General features: G+C 39.2%; 1 protein-coding gene and 1 long non-coding RNA gene across 5 annotated transcripts; one reads left to right on the top strand and one right to left on the bottom strand.

Moving 5' to 3' along the window:
• Positions 1-1179: 1179 nt before the first annotated feature.
• Positions 1180-4907, bottom strand: LOC128613386 (uncharacterized). The gene is made up of 3 exons (XR_008386877.1): positions 4648-4907; positions 3999-4496; positions 1180-2133 (listed from the first exon to the last, which is right to left on the bottom strand). It is a non-coding gene; the product is annotated as an uncharacterized LOC128613386 (long non-coding RNA).
• On the top strand, positions 4135-21592 carry wdr47b (WD repeat domain 47b). 4 transcript variants are annotated; one of them, XM_053634095.1, is made up of 14 exons: positions 4135-4272; positions 6328-6491; positions 6704-6787; positions 6874-6958; positions 8423-9201; positions 9409-9529; positions 9875-10044; positions 13172-13402; positions 13582-13749; positions 14179-14348; positions 17308-17478; positions 17620-17751; positions 17885-18103; positions 20514-21592. In XM_053634095.1, exons 2-14 carry the CDS (start codon positions 6334-6336, stop codon positions 20654-20656), a joined length of 2631 nt encoding a protein of 876 aa, XP_053490070.1. In that variant the 5' UTR covers positions 4135-4272; positions 6328-6333; the 3' UTR covers positions 20657-21592. The 4 variants fall into 4 exon arrangements, with proteins under 4 accessions (XP_053490070.1, XP_053490072.1, XP_053490071.1 ...); XM_053634097.1 differs by having other exon boundaries at positions 4159-4268; XM_053634096.1 differs by lacking the exon at positions 4135-4272 and adding an exon at positions 5367-5565.
• The last annotated feature ends 526 nt before the right edge of the window (positions 21593-22118 follow it).

Raw genomic sequence — 22118 nt, 5'->3', positions numbered from 1 at the left:
ATCGATGTGGTAATACATAGTATATTTTAGCTTGCGTTTGAATGGTTTTTTGTTTTGTTTTGTTTTTTTTAAAGTGGCTTTGGTTCACAGCAGGATTGTGAATTCTTACAGTATTTTATGATTTAAATTTTATTATTGTTCTGCATAATCTTACAGATCAGAGGAATTGTTTTAAATTCAAAGCCACGATCTGTTGAATTCGGTGTGTCATGATAGGTTGCTAAGGTTTAGAACTTATGTGATTTGTATGTTGTTAAAATGAATGAAGCTAGCAGATATTTGATAATGCCATAATGAATAATGTATCAGTGATTATTTCTCTTATCAGCTTCACAGTTAATATATATTGACAATATATATTAATTTCATTGTATATTATATCTTAGTTTCATTGTAGCAGTAGTTATTCTTGTTTGTCTCATTTGTGATAGATGATACGTGTCACTGATTCTGCAAGTCACTACGTTTTCCAGAGTAAAGTTTCCTGCGTAGGAAGTATTGTCCGATAATGTCTTAAAATTTAGCAAAACTGCCAAAAAAAAAAAAAAAAAACCCAACAAAAAAAAACAACAACAATGTGCCAAACTACATCTTTGTATTGCTAATGAATGATTTAGACTGAGAACAGATGTTTTTATTAATAATTTATTTTGAAGTTTTATTTAGCTTGGGATATCAGAAGTAAAGCTGGTTGATGTTTGTGGCATATATTTCAGTGTGATGAGAAAGCATGGCCCCTGTTGGATCTTTGTTGGGTGGAATATATCTTTTTACGGGTCAAGGTTTACTACATTTGATATGAACACACGCAGGGTTATTATTATTATTATTATTATTATTATTATAATTTTTTATTTCTCCAGTTTTCTGTCGGTTCCTTATTCCATTCCAACACACTGCTATTAATAAATATAGTAAATTACTGAACATAACTTGGGTTGTGCAGTGGAAAATGTACAGGCCTGATGTACTGTATTTGGGGGACAACACACACCTTTTTTGAAGCAGTTGTATTAAAATAATTTGGCTGTTCCAAGCCATAAAAAGAACTGGCTATGTATTTATTAATAAGCACAGTTTACATATTGTACAGTGTGTTTTGCCCATCTTAATCAAGCAAATTTGTTTTCTAGACACTGCTGTCACTTGTTAAATAGTCAAACACATCTGAGTCAGAATGCATTGAATAAAGTTGCGCATGACCTCAAATGCTGTATGGGAAATGTTTTTGTCGAAGAACCTGAACAGTAAGCTCCAACACTTAAAATGCAGGCTAGGCTCTATTCCTAAATTGCTAAATACCAAATGTTTTAAAATGACAGTGCTAAACTATCATTAATCCAGATTAAATAGCTTGATTTTTGACATAAGTTAAAATACACAAATAGACAAATAGAAAAAAACAAACAAACAAAAATTTTAGTACAAGCTACACGTGTTACATTTCAAAGATTATATTAGGAATAGACAATGGGCGATCCTTGATATACTTTATTTTAATACTATTTATGTCTATTTGAATAGAAGCAAAGTTTCTGAACACATCGAGAGAAATGGCAGGATCCTTAACAATCCTTAAAATTCTGTCCGCTTTAGTGAAATGAAATGTTTAACTAGAAACTTCCATCTGCAACTAATTTAGTTATTTTGTCTCCTCTGTAATGAAAGATGTTAATTATTTAGAGATTCTTATAGAAGTAGATTTATACATTTTTGCGGCAAGATACTGAAGATACAAATACTGACATTTGATCAAAAGTATGCATTTGGTTTAGCAGTTTTCAATGAACTGATAATAGCCTCTTTCACACTTAAAACCCAGAATATTATCTGGATACATTTACCGATTGCAGCCTTTCAGCCTTCAAACAGTATTTTGCAAAGATTCACCCATTTTGTTTATCAGCGCTGTCTTCGTTCTACTTCTCAGACTCCTTTCTGGTTCAATCCATTTTTCAGAAATTTTTTCTGTCTTTTTTGTTTGGTTGTTTGTTTGGATGATGTTGTTTTTCTTCCTTTTCTTCTTCTTCTCCTTCCTCTTCTTCTTCTTCTTCTTCTTCTTCTTCTCCTTCTTCTTCCTCTTCTTCTTCTTCATCTTCTTCTTGACGTTAGGCTTCCAAAGGCTTCTCTACACTGAAAAACCAACAGCACAGCTATAAGGAAGAGAATTGGTGTTTGAAGTAAATTATTTCATACGCTACATCACACAGGTTTGCTCATTACTCTGCAACAGTAGCCATTTTCCATTGCATAAACATACATGATTGGCCTAATTTATCAATCTGTTCGGCTTTCTTTATTTTTTCATATTTAATAATTCTTTTGTTAATGCCATTAAAATGAAACTATTGGGTTTCACAAAAGTTTCATTAAATTTGACTAAAAATATCAAACAAACCATTTAAACCATATATGGAGTGTAGTATATATATATATATATATATATATATATATATATATATATATATATATATGTATATATATATATGTATATATATAAAGTGCAGTAACTAATCAGAATTTATATGATTTGTTAGTCTTCTTCGTAAATTTACACACATTCAGGAGCATGGGTACAATATCAAAGTTTTTTTCTCCCAAAATTACAGAATTTTCATGAATTCCAAATATGGAACAAGTCTAAATGCTCATGAATGATTTGAGGTGCGTTGTTCGTAGCTTACATATTGCATTGAATGATGGGATTAAAGAGGTGTACTGGATATTTTAATCTATGTATTTAACACCACATTGCAGTCAAACTGAACAATGCAGTGCATTCTGGGTAGTTTGTGAACACTTGAGTACATTGTTTGTACACTACCTATTGTGGTGCATTATGGGATTAATTGGTGCTGCGTCTCAATTCGCCTACAAGCCGTCCTAAATAGTATCCGAGATTAGAATTAGTTTGTCCCAAAGGGATAATTACTATTTCCGGTAGATTTTCGAAGTGTGGATCCGTGGACACTTTTTCGGCTAATATTGTCCACGAGTCCTTGTGTGACGGAGGAGGAGTTTTGTGACGGTTTGCTTTGCCGAATTCAAGGACGCATTTTAGAGAGGTGTAAATGGAATGTGGAAAACTAAATCGAGGGAATGGTAAATTAAACTATATAGTATAAAATATATAAGGAATAATGAATGAGGAAAAGCTGAAATGCAACGAGGAGTTTGTTTACGATGAATGGTGTGCTTAACTAGGCAACAACGTTCTCTTCCGTTACATGACGTTAATATGTCCCAGTATTTGCATATTCTTTTGCTACACACTTAAAAGTATGTACTTTTTCTTCACAAAGTATATACAACCCCAATTCCAAAAACATTGAGACGCTGTGTGAAATGTGAAGAAATGTAAATAAAAACAGAATGCAATTTTTTGCAAAATCTCATAAACCCATATGTTATTCGCAATAGAACATGGAAAACAAATCAAATGTTTAAACTGAGTAAATGTACCATTTTAAGAAAAGAAAAAGGTAATTTTTTATTTGAATTTGAATATGAATATGGGCGGCTGTGGCTCAGGTGGTAGAGCGGGTTGTCCACTAACCGTAGGGTTGCCAGTTCGATTCCTGGCCCACATGACTCCACATGCTGAAGTGTCATTGGGCCTGATGGCAAGTTAGTGCCTTGTGTGGCAGTTCTGCTACCACTGATGTATGTGTGTGAATGAGACACAGTGTAAAGCGCTTTGTAGAACTGCTAAGGTTAAAAAAAAAAGTGCTGTGTAAGTGCAGATCATTATTGAATTTCATGGCTGCAACATGTCTCAAAAAAGTTGGGGTTTATGAGATTTGCAAATCACTGTGTATTTATTTACATTTTACAAAGTGTCCCAACTTTTTTGGAATTGGGGTTTTGTGTATATATATATAGAGAGAGAGAGAGAGAGAGAGAGAGAGAGAGTGTGTAGGTGAAATGAGATGCAACACGGATATTTTTCACTATGGTTTTGGACGCCAATACAAAATGGCAGATGTCAAAAATAGTACACTATCCAGGTTGTCACTCTTCTCAGGGGACCGCCCACTCGGCTGTGATTGGTGGATTGGTGGCCATTCGCTGGCGGAGGCACAGGGTGGGCGGGGACATGAGCAGCAGGACAAACGCATGCGACTGTTTTTTGGACGGTTTGGTACATTTGGCCTTCCACACAGCCCAGCTCCTCCAGAAAAACACAAAGCAACGCGTGTAAGGTTAACTGAGAACACTGAGCAATCAGAATCACTGCTCCAGTGCACGCCGAGCGTCTACTCGACTTTGTAGGTAAGGCTTTGACTGATTGATGATCGCTAGCAAGCACACTGATCTAATCTAATCACAATCAAGCATTAACCCGACGTCTGATCACGCCTCTTGACTTGTATCTCTGTCTGCTCATACAACGGGTGGCTGTGTAATATGATGATGAGGCTGTTCAGGCTGCCAGAGACATCATTTGTAGCTTTCTGTGTTGTACACAATCTGCAGTGCCACTGAAGTTGGTGCAGCTGTAATATATATAAACAACACCACTGAGGATAGATGTAGAATTACAAATGCATATATAGTGCAATTTCTCAACAAAGTTCTACATCATGACGTCATTAGGTTCCTAGTCTAAATATGCACTATATGGCCAAAACCATGTGGACACCTGACCATCACAATCATAACGTGCTTGTTGAACATCTCATTCTAGATTCATTGCTCCTTTACTGTTATAATAACCTCCACTCTTCTGGGAAGGCTTTCCACTAGATTTTGGAACTGGCGTGAAGTTGGTTTGACGTTGGACGTTCGATATTCGCGGATATTAAGGGACCGTCTCGAAAGTTACACACGACATTGTTAAACACGATTCTGACTTCAATAGCATTTGAAGGGAATGACTTACAGTCTTATAACCAACTGGAAAGTGTTCATCTAGGTGTCAGGTATCACACACACCTTTTTAGATTTTTTGATATTTAACAAAATAAACTATTAAATCATATGTAAATATTGCCATGTATTTCACTGCAGCATGGGCTCATACACAAAATATACCATGATTTAAAGCTCAATAGCATTTGTAGGGAATGGCGTACAGTCACACAACCAACTGTAAAGTGTTCATCTAGGTCTATTTTAGTTTATTTTAATAAATATCAAAAAGGTACCTGACACCTAGATGAACACTGTACAGTTGGATGTGTGACTGTACATCATTCCCTTCAAATGCTATTGAGCTTTAAATCATGGTATATTTTGTGTATGGGCCCATTCGGTATTGAAATTCATATCTAATTTACATATGATTTAATAGCTTATTTTAATAAATATCAAAAATCTAAAAGGTGTGAGTTATACCTGACACCTAGATGAACACTTTACAGTTGGTTATATGACTGTACATCATTCCCTTCAAATGCTATTGAAGTTAGAAACGTGTTTAACAATGTCGTATGTAACTTTAGAGACGGTCCCTTAATTTCCGCATATCTGCCAATATCCAACGTCAAACCAACTTTATGCCAGTTTGGAGCGTGCCTGTGGGGATTTGAGCTCATTCAGCCACAAGAGCATTAGTGAGATCAGGTACTGATGTTAGGTTGAGGAGGTCTGTGTTCCAGTTCATCCCAAAGGTGTTCAGTGGGGTTGAGGTCAGAGATCTGTGTAGGACACTCGAGTTCTTCCACTCCAACTTTGGCAAACCATGTTGGGGCATTGTCATACTGGAGCAGGTTTGAGCGTCTTGGTTCCATCGAAGGGAAATTGTAATGCTACATCATGCAAAGACATTTTTATACAATTGTGTGCTTCGAACTTTGTGGTAACAGTTTGGAGAAGAACCACATATGAGTGTGATGGTCATGTGTCCACATAGTTTTGGCCATATAGTGTATATCAACATTTTATGAATTAATGAATTTATCCCTATCCAACAAAACATATACGCTGTATGGCCAAAAGTATGTGGACACCTGACAGTCACACCCATATGTGGTTCTTCCCCAAACTGTTGCAACGAAGTTGGAAGCCTGGCAACAACACCTGACTTCAGTAATGGTTTTGAGGCTGAATGAGCAAATCACCACAGCTATGCTCCAAAAAATAGTGCAAAGCCCTCCCAGAAGAGTCGAGGCTGTTATACTGTAGCAGCTGTACATCCCCCCCATATGTCATATCTAGTTGATTTGCTTTTAATTTGATGTGGCATGCAGCTTGAGAAGAAAAACCTTGAGAGGAAAGCGTTGAGTTCTCTAAAAGGAAATTTCACGTGAAGTAGAAACTCATGCCCGATAGTAAACGTCATTAGTAAATATCATGCTAATATGTTTACCCAATGTACCTCAACAGGACACCATGACGGCAGAGGAGACGATTAACATAAAGGAAGCAGAGATCATCAAGCTCATCCTGGATTTCCTCAACTGCCGAAAGCTTCATATCAGCATGCTAGCCCTGGAGAAGGAGAGCGGTGTTATTAATGGTCTATACTCGGATGATATGCTCTTCCTCAGGTGGGTTTCAGCTTGCAGTTGATTGGATAAATAGGACCGGTGTTAAGAAACTGATACTCTCACTTTTCATTAAGTTCAAAACGGCAAAGCAGCAAACACCTGACTTCTGGAAGGCATACGTTTATGCTGGAATGCATTGCTCCTTCATGCATTATATAACCTGCCTGTTACCACTGACGGTGACATTCTTATTTGTTTTCCATTCGTCCTAGGCAGCTGATATTAGATGGACAGTGGGAGGAGGTTCTTCAGTTCATTCAGCCACTGGAGAGTATAGACAAATTTGACAGAAAGAGGTGAAGGAAAATAATTTCGGATACACATAGTGGCACAAAATATCACCTATGTTATTGTCTTATGTGTGTTTCTGTCATCCCTAAAGGTTTCGTTACATCATTCTGAAACAGAGGTTCCTGGAAGCACTTTGTGTGAATAATGCCATATCTGCGTCAGATGAGCCTCAAAATGTGAGTTTGTTTGTGTCGGGTTGAGTATTATCATTGCAGTTTGTGGGGCAGTGGTAGCTTAACCGTTAAGGCTCTGGGTTACTCATTGGAAGGTCAGGGGTTCATGCCACCATTGGGCCCTTGAGCAAGACCCTTAGCCCTCTCTGCTCCAGGGGCACCGTATCATGGCTGACCCTGCGTTCTGACCCCAACTTCCTAACAAGCTGGGATATGCGAAACAAGAATTTCATTGTGCTGTAATGTATACGTGACAAATAAAGGCTTCTTCTTCTTCTGATTTAGGAGTTAGAACTGTGATCTGACATCACATTGTTGAGACAAATAATATGTCATTGTTGGCTAGTTTTGTTAGAATCACTCCATAGTCTGCAGTTAGTAAGGTTTCATAGAAAAGGAATATATGCGAATGTCAAAAACACAAAAGGGTGAAAAGAATTTTTTTGACCCTCAATATCCGGTGATGTTCATTGATCAACTAAAACATTTAGATGCTTCTCCTTCATCTTGTAGGATATGATGCGTACACTGTGTAGTAATACAGTACAGTACACTGGTGAATTTTATATACGAATGCTCTCCCTCCAGAATGTTTAATTTTAGCAACAAGAAAACTGGTTTGTTGTCAGAAGTGGAATGCTAGTCGCACCACCCACTGCTAAATGTTACTATGGCGACCAGTAGTAGGAACACCTACTGGCGACTTGCAGTGATAAAATCGCTGTATGTGTGAACGTACCTTTATACCCATCTAAGTTTTCTGTTCTAATGCCTGTCTGAAGTTTGACAACAAAATGATTAGAATTGGCCCTTATAGCAACAAAATATTCTGTTTTATTTTATAGTCCGTAATGTCCTGCTGGTACAGTATGATGTGCCTTTTACGAATAGCGAGTGTGGTAAACGCGAAAGTTCATTTTATACAATAGTGGACACGGTCACAAATTAGCTTTACAAAAAGTTGGATGTACATTTCTATTTAACTTCCTAATGAGCGAGCCAGAGGCGACAGTGGAAAGGAGAATCTCCCTGAGTTGTCATGAGGAAGAAACTTTGAGAGGACTAAAAATGGAGCCCATTCTCTGATCGAGCTTGTTTATGCACCTAACTTCCAGACAGCAGGACATTATAGTACTCCAACCTGGACTCGAGGTGATAAAACATTAACTAGTTTTTCTGCGATGTTTCTACAAATATATAAAGATGATCAGATCAGTAATGTACCTAGCTCATGTTCATTGCATATGTGCCTTCTTACTCAGTGCTGATGGCATGTTATTGATGTGTCAATGAAGCAGGTATAATAATTAGCCAAATTAATGTGCAAATCTAGGGGGTGTTTTATTCAAATACATCAACCATTGGAGTGGGTCAAGACAGTGTTTCACCCTCAGATACAGTGTTTCTGCATAATGTCATTAAATACCTAGCCCTTTTATGACTTTTATTTACCTTCTGTTGCTTCAGCTTGAGCTAAGCATGCAAGAGGCAGTGAAGTGTCTGAATGCTCTGGAGGAGTTAAGCCCATCCAAAGAGGCCTATAGCAATCTGTGCCTGCTGTTGACACTCCCTCAGCTCACGCACCATGTTGAGTTCAAGGACTGGAACCCGAGTACAGCACGTGTACGCTGTTTTGAGGAGACGTGCTCTTTGGTGGCCGAGTTCATTCCGGCTGACCGCAAGCTCAGCGAGGCGGGATTTCGGGCCGGCTCAGATCGCCTCTTCCAGCTGCTGGTTAAGGGTGTGCTGTATGAATGTTGTGTGGAGTTCTGCCAGAGCAAGGCGACAGGCGAGGAGATCGGTGAGGCCGAGGTACTGCTGGGCATTGATGTGCTATGTGGCAATGGCTGTGATGAACCCGACCTGAGTTTGATCTCTTGGCTGCGCAACCTTGCGTCTGCCACCTTTACATGCGCCTTTGAACAGAAGACACTCAATGTCCACGTGGACCAGCTGGTAAAACCAGCACGGGCAACCCACACTGATTTTCTTGTGCCACTCCTTGCCAAGTTTTCACCTTCTCCAGCCTCACCACTGAGACGCCCTCAATCAGCGGAAGCTTACGTATCACGTTCCCTCAACCCAGCGCTAGATGGTCTGTCCTATGGCCTGGCAGGGAGGGAGAGGAAAACCACAGAAGGTGATGGAAAAGATGCCGCTCTGATGTCACACTCTTTTGCTAACTTTGGCTTAAACTGCAGCCACAACGTAGTGGACAGTAACATCTTTATGGAGACACCAGACAGGTATGAAGCTTTGTTGGTTGAGAACATTTTGATTTAGTTTACATGACTTGCTCTCCTTGAAGTCACTCTACATTGTCAGTTGAGTTTTACTATGGAAAAGGTTCATATGCATTTTTGAGTCTCTCATTACGGAAGAAAATGTCGGTGAGAATGATGAATGTGATGATTAACGCTCTGCGTTGCGCTATGCTGACTGTGTTTCTCCAGCGGTTCTAGGTCACGCACACAAGAAGAGAAAACGAACACTTCAGTAGAGCCTAACACGCTCTGTCCCACTCAACTCCCTGAAAAGGATGGAGAACTTCCTGGTTCAGTTAAGATGACAGAGGTAATATTTCTGATCCTTTAAAAACAGGCCAGATTTCTTAACATTGCTATGGGCATTTATTGTCATTACTATAGCTTTTAAGGATTTCCAATCATTTCCAATTTGCATAGAATTGGAATTCTTCATGAGGATAAACATATAGGTATGCGTCTGTGCTTTTTTTCTGTGATATAATGATTGATGAACCTTTTTTGTTCGGTTAAGTTTCATAATCTTTTTAAAGTTGTGGGGTTGATGTTTGTTGAAGTTTGAAATAGTTTCAAAGACGGACACCAGAGCTTTTTGGAAGGCAGTATGTTTGTCTCCTTACACTAACTGTGTGTATGTGTGTCCTCACGCTTGTAGGAGCAGCTGCAGGAGTTCCAGCGTCAGAGACTGCGTGTGCAGCATCACTTGGAGCAGAAGCAGCAGCATATGCAGCTCTACCAGCAGATGTTGCTAGAGGGAGGAGTGCAGCAAGCCAGTCAGGCCTCGGGTGCCGGCCAGCATAACCTCACACAGACCTTCCTCAGCAGGTCAGACCCAAACACTAACACACACGTGCTGTGTTTAAACACTAACACACAGGTGAATAAAGAGTTAACATATGTTGTATTAGTGGTGAATAAAGAGCAAACAGATGTTGTGTTAGTAGGGAGTCCCATTAGTTGTTTCAACATAGACTGTAAAAGAGGTCTGAATGTAACCAAGCCAGATGGTGGGAATTTTGCCTGTGGAGATGAACAACTGTGTTTTTGAATGGTGCTTGCCTTTAAGTTAAAGTATTTAAACATAAAACTCATTTCATAATGGTGTAGTCCATCGTGGGTACAGCTCTTGAACTAAAGACAATGTAATCTAAACAACACAGTTTATGTTTCTCTAATTCTAGCTGCCGGCAGAGGAAATGAGCAAGTGGCCACCTCCTTGTGAGGTGAAGACATTGAGCTAAAGCAAGACTTGTTGGCCCTGGAGTGGTAGTTTTAAGCTGAACTGGGTGGAATACTGGAAGGCAGAGATGGGGTTAATCATCAGAAAGAAATTCCTTAGCCTTTTCAGAGAAGAATTGCTCATTATTTGTATCTATTTCCATTATATATAGAATCTGGTCAGAATCCTTTAATTAGCCTATGAGGGTTGGTAGCTAAATCAGAAGACTTGGATTTCCCAGAATGGAAACCTTCTTAAGGGTCATGTAAGAAGTACAATACTGGAGTAATGACCTGCTACTGGAGTACATTACTGGAGTTATGACCTGCTACTGGAGTACACTACTGGAGTAATGACCTACTACTGGAGTAACGACCTGCTACTGGAGTAATGACCTACTACTGGAGTACACTACTGGAGTAATGACCTGCTACTGGAGTAATGACCTGCTACTGGAGTAATGACCTACTACTGGAGTACACTACTGGAGTAATGACCTACTACTGGAGTAATGACCTGCTGCTGGAGTACACTACTGGAGTAATGACCTGCTACTGGAGTAATGACCTACTACTGGAGTAATGACCTGCTGCTGGAGTACACTACTGGAGTAATGACCTACTACTGGAGTACACTACTGGAGTAATGACGTGCTACTGGAGTAATGACCTGCTACTGGAGTACACTACTGGAGTAGTGACCTGCTTACACAGATACTAGTCCAGGCTCTTGTTATCTCAAAACTGGACTACTGCAACTCACTACTTTCGGGCCTCCCAGCCAGCTCCATCAAACCCCTTGAGATGATTCAGAATGCTGCAGCGCGCCTTGTCATCAACCAGCCCAAGAGAACCCATGTCACACCCCTCTTCATCTCCCTCCACTGGCTTCCTGTAGCAAGGCCTTCAAATTCAAGGCCTTGATGCTCACCTACAACACCTTGTCTGGTACAGCACCCTCCTACCTCAACTCTCTCCTGAAGGCTTACGTTCCCTCACGCAATCTGCGATCGATTAGCGACCGACATTTAGTAGTTCCCACTCAGCGTGGCGCAAGGTCCCTTTCCAGAACCTTCACACTAACTGTTCCTCAGTGGTGGAATGCACTTCCAACCTTAATCCGGATCTTTCACCAACCTCAATCAGAATCTTTCACCATCTTCAAAAAACAGCTAAAGACCCACCTCTTCCGTGAACACCTAACCAACCCATAAAAAAAAAATAATAATAAAAAATAAAAAAATAAATTGCACTTACACCTCTACTCTGCGCACTTTGCTTCTTCTGGAACTCAATTAACGGATCTTGTATGGTAGCACTACTTGTATTGTTCTCTGCTTGATATATCGCTTTGCTTGTATTTTTCTCATTTGTAAGTCGCTTTGGATAAAAGTGTCTGCTAAGTGAATAAATGTCAACGTAATGTAATGAACTGGAGTACATTACTGGAGTAATGACCTACTACTTGGTATAGTATGAGGATAGGGATGTGTGCCAAGTACTGGAGACTTAGTAATTAGGAGCAAGTAATTCCATGCTGCCTGTCCTCAGTATTACTTTAAAGATAAAATTACTACAGCTCAATCTGGTGAAACATTCATATAAATTAATAAATTGCAGACTTGCTAGCATGCAAATACACTAACCACTTTAATAGGAACTTTAATGTGGCAGCAGCACAATGCATGTAATCATGCAGATACAGGTCAAGCGCTTCTGTTAATGTTTACATTTAAAATCAGAATGGGGAAAATGTGATCTCTGTGACTTTGACAGTTTGCTTTAAGTTTACCTGCTGACCCCCTGGGATTTTCATGCACAGCATGTGTCTATAGAGTTTACAGAGAATGGCGTAAAAAAACAGTAACAAACGTAGAGGCAGTCCTGCAGGTGGAAATGCCTTGCTGATGAGAGCGATCAGAGGAGAATGGCCAGACTGGCTATAGTAACTCAAATAACCACTCTATACAATCATGTTGAGCAGAAATGCAACACAGAACAAGTTGAACCTTGAGGCAGATTTGTTACACCATCAGAAGACCACATCGTATTCTGCTTCTGTCAGCCATGAACAGGAAACGGAGGCTGCTGTGGGCACAGACTCATGGAAACTGGACAGTTGAAGACTGGAATTGAGTTAGCTAGATGTGACTTAACCAAATCTGCAGGTCTGGGATTTGGATAATTCAACATGGAATTGATCTGTTGTGTTTGCTAACATCAGCGGATTAGCTCTCCATTACTGGTTGGCTGTGTGAAGCCAGACTACTTGCAGCATATTGACAAATGGCAAATCTGAGATGCCATATAAGTCTGAAGCCTTCTGCCAAATCAAGACTCATAACTCTGACCATTAATTAGTATTTCCATGACTGGATGCTGCTTTAAATCTTAATAAGCTGTGGACACATGCTTAAGCCACATGTAAAAAACAAACAAACAAATAAATAAATAAATAAATAAATAATAAATTATGCCATGCCATGAGAATTGTTGGAGCAGATATTGATCATTCAGCTCTGAGTGTGTGAACTGTGATATTGTACAAAGATTTAGGTATTGCTTGGATGGTGGGAAATGTGGCACTAAAACCTCTTGAAATATATGTAATGCTATTTTAATACCTATTACAATAAGTAAAAAATGTTTGAAACATTTTTTTATTGATTTATATAATGGATATAATGGCTATTCTTCATCCTACTTCCATTTTGCATGCTGTTGGGATGTACAGGTCCATCCAAAAGCTGGAGGAGCTGAATGTAGGGATGGAAGACCTAGGGGAGAACATGCAAGCCTTGGCCCAGCAGTTTAATGGCTCACAGTCAGAAGCACAGCGCACACATACACCGGAGTCTGACGGAACAGGCAAAAGCAAAACTGGTGTGACGAGCAGCACCCCTCAGAGAGGAGGCATTCGGGGCATGCCTTCACTTGATGAGTCCCCAGTGATGGTCAACCAAAGGTGAGGGGACTTTTAATCACCTAAGCATGCTTTGGTTCTCGAAAAACCTTAAACATATGATTATAATTAACAGGAAAATTTCAGAATGCTGTTACTCTTTAGTGATGAATAGCAAAGCAGCAGGACCGTCAAACAGGATTTCTACCTTGATAATTATATGACCACTGGTATGACAATAGTGTGTTTCAGGATGACCAGCCCAAGTCCCCATTCATAGCAGTGCACATACTGGAAGACACACAAGCTGTGCGTGCCGTCGCATTTCATCCTTTTGGAAAACTCTATGCTATCGGCTCTAATTCCAAGACCTTGCGTGTCTGCATGTACCCACAGGACCTTAGTGCCAGGTATTGAATTAAGAAGATGATGAGTTTCTGTGCATTATAAAGCATTTACAAGGACATATTATTATCCATCTGGCCAGTGATTTCAATAAGAACATAGCAATGACAGGAAACAGAATCTAAAGCATGACAATGTGTGACACCCTGGTGTTTGTTTAAAAATGTTTACCAGAAATGACGGAACATAGCGCAGCTACCATTCATAGGCAGCAAAGCAACAACAATTTTTGATAGATGCATGAAAATGTAAAATGTCTTTATGTACTTGTGAACTTCGAGTTGCATTATAAACTCAGTTGCTGTATATTTAGTAGGCAACAACCCTAGAGAACATTTTATTCAAAAGCACAGTTGAAGTAAATAATAATAACAACAACTCAAAGGTGGAATTATGCAAAATGATGCTTTAAAATATTATGTATTATCTCACAGTGCAGAAAGCCCAGTGAGGCAGCCTGAAGTCTGCTTCAAACGCAACAAGCACCACAAAGGTTCCATCTACTGTGTGGCTTGGAGTCCATGTGGCCAACTTCTTGCTACAGGCTCCAATGACAAATTCGTGAAAGTCCTGCCTTTCAATGCCGAGACCTGCAATGCTACAGGTGAAAATGGCAAAACTCAAGAGTGTTGCTTAGATATTTTTCACTTATGTCATGGGGAGAATAATAATGCTTTTCCACTTGACAGAAGAGTACAATTCAGAAAATGAACCAAAATCCCACATACTGTCATTATTCCTAGTGCAGAGTGAGACATAGCATAGTCATGTACTTGTTCTAAACTTGTTTACCCTTTTTGTCCAAGCACAATGAACACTGAGTCATGACATATGGGTAATGTTAAAAATAGTGCAGTCTCTGAGTAGGAAAAGCAGTATTTTATGTCCTTTTCCTAGTGGCTTTAGGAGGAACGTACCGTTTTTTTTTTGTTCAAAATTTATTGTTTCAGATTTTGTTTGTTTGTTTACCACAGTAATGTTTTTTGTCAGCAATATTTCTTACTTATCATCTGCAATCATTAACTAATAGTATTGTACACCATACCTAGGAATGTGGACCATTTGGTATTTAGCTACAGAAAATTATTCCTTGTGTTTTTGTTTCATTTTAGCTTTTTAAGATTCAGGCATCCTATTGAAGGGAGATTACAAGTTTCGAATCTCAGTGAGGGATGGCGTACTCCGTCTTCCCTGTCAATCACAGTGACACTACCCGATTGTGGGTGTTTGTGTGTTCATGTACAGTGGTGCTTGAAAGTTTGTGAATCCTTTAGAATTTCTGCATAAATATGACCTAGAACATTCAGATTTTCAAGTCCTAACAGTAGATAAAGAGAACCCAATTAATCAAACGAGACAAAAAATTATACTTGGTCATTTATTTATGGAAAATGATCCAATATTACATATTTGTGAGTGGAAAAAGTATGTGACCCTTTGCTTTCAGTATCTGGTGTGACCCCCTTGTGCAGCAATAACTGCTGTAACTGGGGTAACTGTTGATCAGTACTGCACATCGGCTTGGAGGAATTTTAGCCCATTCCTCGGTACAGAACAGCTTCAACTCTGGGATGTTGGTGGGTTTCATCACATGACCTGCTTGCTTCAGGTCCTTCCACAAGATTTCTATTGGATTAAGGTCAGGACTTTGACTTGGCCATTCCAAAACATTGACTTAATTCTTCTTTAACCATTTTTCAGTAGAACGACTTGTGTGTTTAGGGTCATTGTCTTGCTGCATGACCCACTTTCTCTTCATCTGTCAGTTCGCAGACCGATGTCCTGACATTTTACTTTAGAAATCGCTGGTATAATTCAGAATTCATTGTCCCATCAATGATGGTAAGCCGTCCAGGCCCAGATGCAGTAAAACAGGCCCAAACCATGATACTACCACCACCATTTTTCACAGATTGGATAAGGTTCTTATGCTGGAATGCAGTGTTTTACTTTCTTCAAACATAACACTTCTCATTTACACTAAAACGTTCTATTTTGATCTCATCCATCCCCAAAAGATTTTTCCAATAGCCTTCTGGCTTGTCCACATGATCTTTAACAAACTGCAGAAGGGCAGCAATGTTCTTTCTGGAGAGCAGTGGCTTTCTCCTTGCAACCCTGCACTCCATTGTTGTTCAGTGATCTCTTGATGGTGGACTCAAGAACATTAGCCAATTTGAGAGAGGCCTTGAGTAGCTTAAAGGAACCCAGGGTAACTTCTGTGACCCCATGGACTATTACACATCTTGCACTTGGAGTGATCTTTGTTGGTCGAACACTCCTGGGGAGGGTAACAGTTGTCTTGAATTTCCTCCATTTGTACACAATCTGTCTGACTGTGGACTGGTGGAGTCCAAACTCTTTAGAGATGGTTTTGTAGCCTTTTTACCGGCCTGATGAGCATCAACAACTCTTTTTCTGAAGTCCTCAGAAATCTCCTTTGTTTGTGCCATGATACACTTCCACAAAAACAGGTGTTGTGAAGACCACACTCTGATAGATCCTTGTTCTTTAAATAAAACATGGTGCTCACTTACACCTGATTGCCATCCCACTGATTGAAAACCCCTGACTCTAATTTCACCTTCAAATTAACTGCTAATCCTAGAGGCTCACATCCTTTTGCCACTCACAGATATGTAATATTGGATCATTTTCCTCAATAAATAAATGACCATATATGACCAATATTGTTGTCTCATTTGTTTGATTGGATTCTCTTTGTCTACTTTTAGGACTTGTTTTAGGTCATATTTATGCAGAAATATAGACAATTCTAAAGGGTTCACAAACTTTTAAGCACCACTGTATGCAGAAGACGGCTAATAGCATGTTCCTCTGAGTGTGTTACGCTTCCCTGTTGTGCAGAAGAGAAGCAGTTAGAAAAGATATGGTTGGCTGGTTTCACTGGTCTCTGAGAAAGCTTGGCCTTCACTCTCCCTTTTTGGTAGATTTTTGTATGATATGGTAGAGCAGTCTGGTGGGTAGGAAATTGAAAACTGAAAGAAAATCCAGGGGAAAAACATAAAGATTTCTTTATTGCCACAACAGCTCAATCAATGAAAGACAATAAACTACACAATAAAGTGCAGTACAAGACACCACTGTTTTTTAAATTTTTTTTACGAACTGTAATTTAAGTATTGGCTTTGTTTTGCTCGCTTCCTGCTATCATAATATACTACCTGCCTCACCCTGTGAAAGAAACAAATGACATTAAAAATGTAATGTACAAATTTGAATGTTACATGTAATAATCACATTTCTTATTTAAAAAAAACATTAAATAGCTTTGTTGGTGCATTTGTGAATTGGTGTTTTATATATACATATAATAAATAAATAAATAAATAAATATGTGCTATTTAGCCCACAATCTTTAGAGAGCTTCTCTTAATTTCACTGGCAGTGTTGTGTGATGGGGGAAACAGACACTGATACTCAACACAGAAAACAGATAGTCCTGATTTCATGATGTTTTGCTGTGTGGCACTGACCACTGTAGCGGCCACTGTTTTCACTGCAGACCCTATTCAATATGGTGTGTGTTTGTATGCACACAGGGCCAGATCTGGAGTTCAGCATGCATGATGGGACCATTCGTGACCTGGCATTCATGGAGGGTCCAGATAGTGGTGGAGCCATCCTTATTAGTGCTGGAGCAGGAGACTGCAGCATCTATACGACCGACTGCCAAAGAGGACTAGGCCTACATGCACTCAGTGGACATACAGGTATACATACACATGCACATGCACATTCAAGTTCAAGTTGAACTTGAACATTTGCAGTATTCATATATTATAGCAGTAATACTTTCATATTTTCTGGCTAAACAAATGACGGCTAAACATAAGTCATGTGTGTATTATTAGGACACATCCTCTCCCTCTATACATGGTGCGGTTGGATGGTAGCATCTGGCTCACAGGATGAGACTGTGCGTTTCTGGGACTTGCGTGTGCCTAGCTGTGTGAAAGTGGTCAGGAGTGCCCTGCATGGTCCTGGTGGGTTGTATTTAATAGAGTTGTTTTGTATTTCCAGTTTGATGCCAGACAATGAATACATATAATTATAAATTATACAGTGCATCAGTGGTGGCAAGTGAATTGAATGTGATGAGAGTGATTGGTTCTCAAGGAAGTGCAGTGGCCTCAGTGGCAGTGGACCCGACCGGGCGGCTCCTGGCTGCAGGGTTGGAGGACAGCCGCTGTATGCTGTACGACATCAGAGGAGGTCGAACAGTTCAGGCATACAACCCTCACACCAGCGACATTCGCTCTGTCCGATTCTCTCCTGGAGCTCACTACCTGCTCACCGGCTCCTACGACAGCAAAGTCATGATTACTGATCTTCAAGGTAGGCCAGATGTCACTGACATTCACACTCACCTGGTTTCCCACTGAAGCTAAGCAGGGTTGAGCCTGGGGAAAACTAAGGTTGCTGTTGGAAGTGGTATTAGTGAGGCCAGCAGGGGGCGCTCACCCTGTGGTCTGTGTGGCGTCTAATACCCCCAGTATAATGATGGGGACACTATACTGTAAAAACAGCACCGTTTTTCGGATGAGACGTTAAACTGAGGTCCTGACTCTCTGTGGTCATAAAAAATCCCAGGACACTTATTGTAAAAGAGTAGGAGTATAACCCCGGTGTCCTGCCGAAATACCCCCATTGGCCCTTCTCTATCACGGCCCCCTAATAATCCCCATCTCTGAATTGGCTCCATCACTCTCTCCTCTCCACTAATAGCTGGTGTGTGGTGTAGTTCTGGTGCAGTATGGCTGCCGTCCCATCATCCAGGTGGATGCTACACACTAGTGGTGATTGAGGAGATCCCCCGCCCCTATACTATGTAAAGTGCTTTGAGTGTCAAGAAAAGCGCTATATAAACTGTAACTAACACTTGGCATTGAAAGGTCTGTAATTTGGTCAAGTATGAAAAGGTTTTCATATGTGAGTGTGGTTCCAGCAAAATCTCTGTCTCTGCTCCTCATGAAAACTGTGGTCTGTGTAAAAGTGATCCATGTACATGAACAGGCACTGGTTTGGTTTAACTGGTTTGGTTTGGTTCCTGTTTTAAGGTACATTATGACAGAGGTGACATGCAGGGTGTGCATGTGCATTTGCTGAGGACCTTTAATACACACCCATCACGATTTTCCAGCTTATTATAAAAGTCATTGTTGATTTTTTCGGACACTGAGTATTTCCTTAATTGAAATTAACTGCCTGTAAACATTCATGACATGGCTGTTGAATAAACTGACTTATAGTATGTAAAATAATAATAATAATAATAATATTTTTTTTTTAAGTGTAAATGTAAAAAAATTACGCTACATAGTACTACATTACGTACTAATAAAAATTGTGTCAGTATTTATGTTTGGGCTTCAATGAAGAATATATTTATTTATTTACAAATCGCCTTGTGCTTCAGTTCTGTTCAGCACACCTAAATTTATATTTCTAGTTTATACCTGAAATATACAGTCCTTAAATATTTCAACAGTAACACCGTTATTATTAGTTTAGCTGTCTACCACAGTATATTGGAGTTGAGCTTGAATAATGAATGAGTGCAAATTACAGCCTTTCATCTTTAATTTAACAGTATTTCCATCCAAAGGCAGTTGAAATGCCAAGTGAGGCCTTTGTATTAGTAATCTCTCAGTAGGTAGTCCAAAGAGCTGTCATTGCAAGTGAAGCAAGCCATCATTAGGCTGAACAATAAATTAAAAAAAAAAAACAGAAAAAAACATTAGGTGTGGCCAAATCGATTATTTGGTATGTTGTTAAAAAGAAAGAATGCACTGGTGAGCTCAGTAAAAACCAAAAGGCCCGGAAGACCATGGAAAACAACTATGGTGGAAGACAGAAGAATTCTTTCTCGGTTGGCCAGATCAAGAACCCCACAAGATGTAAACCATTGCTAATGCTCAGTAACATGATGACCAGAGTTTTATTAAAAACATCTTTTTTAAAAAAAAAAATAATAATAATAAAATTAAAAAAAAGGCTGTACAGTTCTGGACCAACATCCTATGGACATGGGATATCCTTGTACCAGAATTATGGGAAGCGAAGAATATTGAGAAGGGAAGAAACGGCTCACGATCCAAAGCTTACCACCTAATCCTATGGTGTGGGTGTGTATGGCTGCCAATGGAGCTGCTTCCATTGTATTCATTGATACTGTGACTGCTGATAAGGGCGGCAGGATGAATTCTAAAACGTATAGGGTTACATTATCTGCTCAGATTCAGCCAAATGCTTCAAAACTCATTGGGACTTCTGTAATGGCCAAGTCAATCACCTGACCTGAATCCAACTGAGCATACATTTCACTTGCTGAAAGCAAAACTGAACACAAAATGCTCCAAGAGCATGCAGGAACTGAAGACATCTTCAGTAAAAACCTGGCAGAGCAGCAACAGGGAAGACAGCAAGCATCTGTTGATTTCTATTGGCTCCAGACTTCAGACAGTCATTGACTGCAAAGTATTTGCAACCAGTTATTTAAAATTACAGTTTAACTTGATTATTTATTTTAGTTTGTCCAATTACATTTGGCCCAGTAAAAAAGGGGGGCACGTACTGTATATAAAGTGCTGTAATTCCTACACCGCTTTATTCTGTGTTAATAATGATAATTGGAATTTTGGAAAATTGGAATAGCATCATAATTCAGTCATTTAACCCTCCAGTATGTGGAAAGCATGTCTAAATCCTTATGCCTTACTGTTGGAACTTGATCTTTTGTTCCCAGGAGATCTAACAAAACCACTACCAGTAATGGTGGCTGGTGAACACAAGGACAAAGTGATCCAATGCCGTTGGCACACAAGAGACATTTCTTTCCTGTCTTCTTCTGCAGACAAGACTGTTACACTATGGGCACACCACCCATAACCTTTTCTCAGAACTAGTTGTACCAGAAAAAGCACAAAGCAAACACTTCCCTCTAATACTTCATTACCTGACATCATTCATGCAAAAGAACTATTTATTATTTATAATTTAAAGTTATTTATAAATTACTTTTCGTAAAATAAGGGTTGGTCCTGCATGTTAGCTGCTAATTAAAGAAAGACAACTCTGCCAACTAATAAGAAGTGCTGAATGTTTATTGAACAGACTACAGAGCTACCATTTCAGTTATAATGCAAAACAGAGGTTTGATTCTGAATGTATAGACTATTTTGTGCCTTGAGTTGGGTAATCCATAGTTAGGCTAATGAATGTCATAATATTTCTTGGCATGAAATTGGGCTAAACAGTCATAAAACCTACTGCTTGTCACATATATGCAGTATAATTAGTCTGCTGAATATTTGGCATGCTGCAAATATTGACTAATTTTAGCACAGGCTGCTCATAGAACAGATTTAATGCAAAACGTTGGCATGTATGTTCGGATAAAATGTGAAAATATGATACATTTGTCTTCTTTAAATATATATATATATATATGTGTGTGTGTGTGTGTGTGTGTGTGTGTGTATGTTGATGGTATTTTATGCTATATTTATTTTTGTTCACTCGATTTGCACTTTAATGACTCCTGTGAAGCACCTTGTACTAAATGTGTTTGAAATGTGTATTTGCTCATTGAAACCAAGCATTTAAATATTGACAATAAATATACTATAAAAGAGCTTGTTCTTCAAAATCTGAAGTTCAGGGCATTTTTCAAATGCTGTGCTATGTTGCTATGTGTGTTTTGCATTGTGTCTGTTTGGAGAATGTGATTTCTTAAAGGGGATCTATTATGCAAAATTCACTTTTAAATGGTGTTTGAACATAAATCTGTGTTGGCAGAGTGTGTACACAACCACCCTATAATGTTAAAAATCCACCCACTCCTTTTTTTTATTATATATATATATATATATATATATATATATATATATATATATATAATATATATTCCCAATAAATCATAAACAGTGTCACAAATTGAGCCGTTTTCATTTCTGCCCTAACGTCACGTCTGAACAAGCCCCGCCCACAGACTCTGCTCTATTAGCATAGATCCTCCCATAAGTGAGCTGTACACAATCCATCATGTTTTCAGTGCTGGAACAGCTACAGTGATAATAAGAATGTCTCAGCTTCGTAAGATTTGTAAGTGTTCTGTTGTTGGCTGTAAGAATGAACGTAAGACTCTTCATGTGCTCCCGGCATCAGAGCCATTGAAGACGCAGTGGAGTAGTTTGATTTTTGAAGGAAATGTGCCCCAAAAATACCTAAATTCGTATGTTTTTGTGCAAATCATTTTATTCCAGACTGCTTTGTGAGTGAGGGTCAATACAAAGCAGGATTTGCTAAAAAGTTGATTCTCAAGCATGGATCAATACCAGCTGTTCATGAT

Source organism: Ictalurus furcatus, chromosome 10 (assembly GCF_023375685.1).
Source record: "Ictalurus furcatus strain D&B chromosome 10, Billie_1.0, whole genome shotgun sequence".
Taxonomy (NCBI): domain Eukaryota; kingdom Metazoa; phylum Chordata; class Actinopteri; order Siluriformes; family Ictaluridae; genus Ictalurus; species Ictalurus furcatus.
Note: the sequence above shows the minus strand (reverse complement) of the source record. Positions and strands in the feature narration are given on the sequence as shown.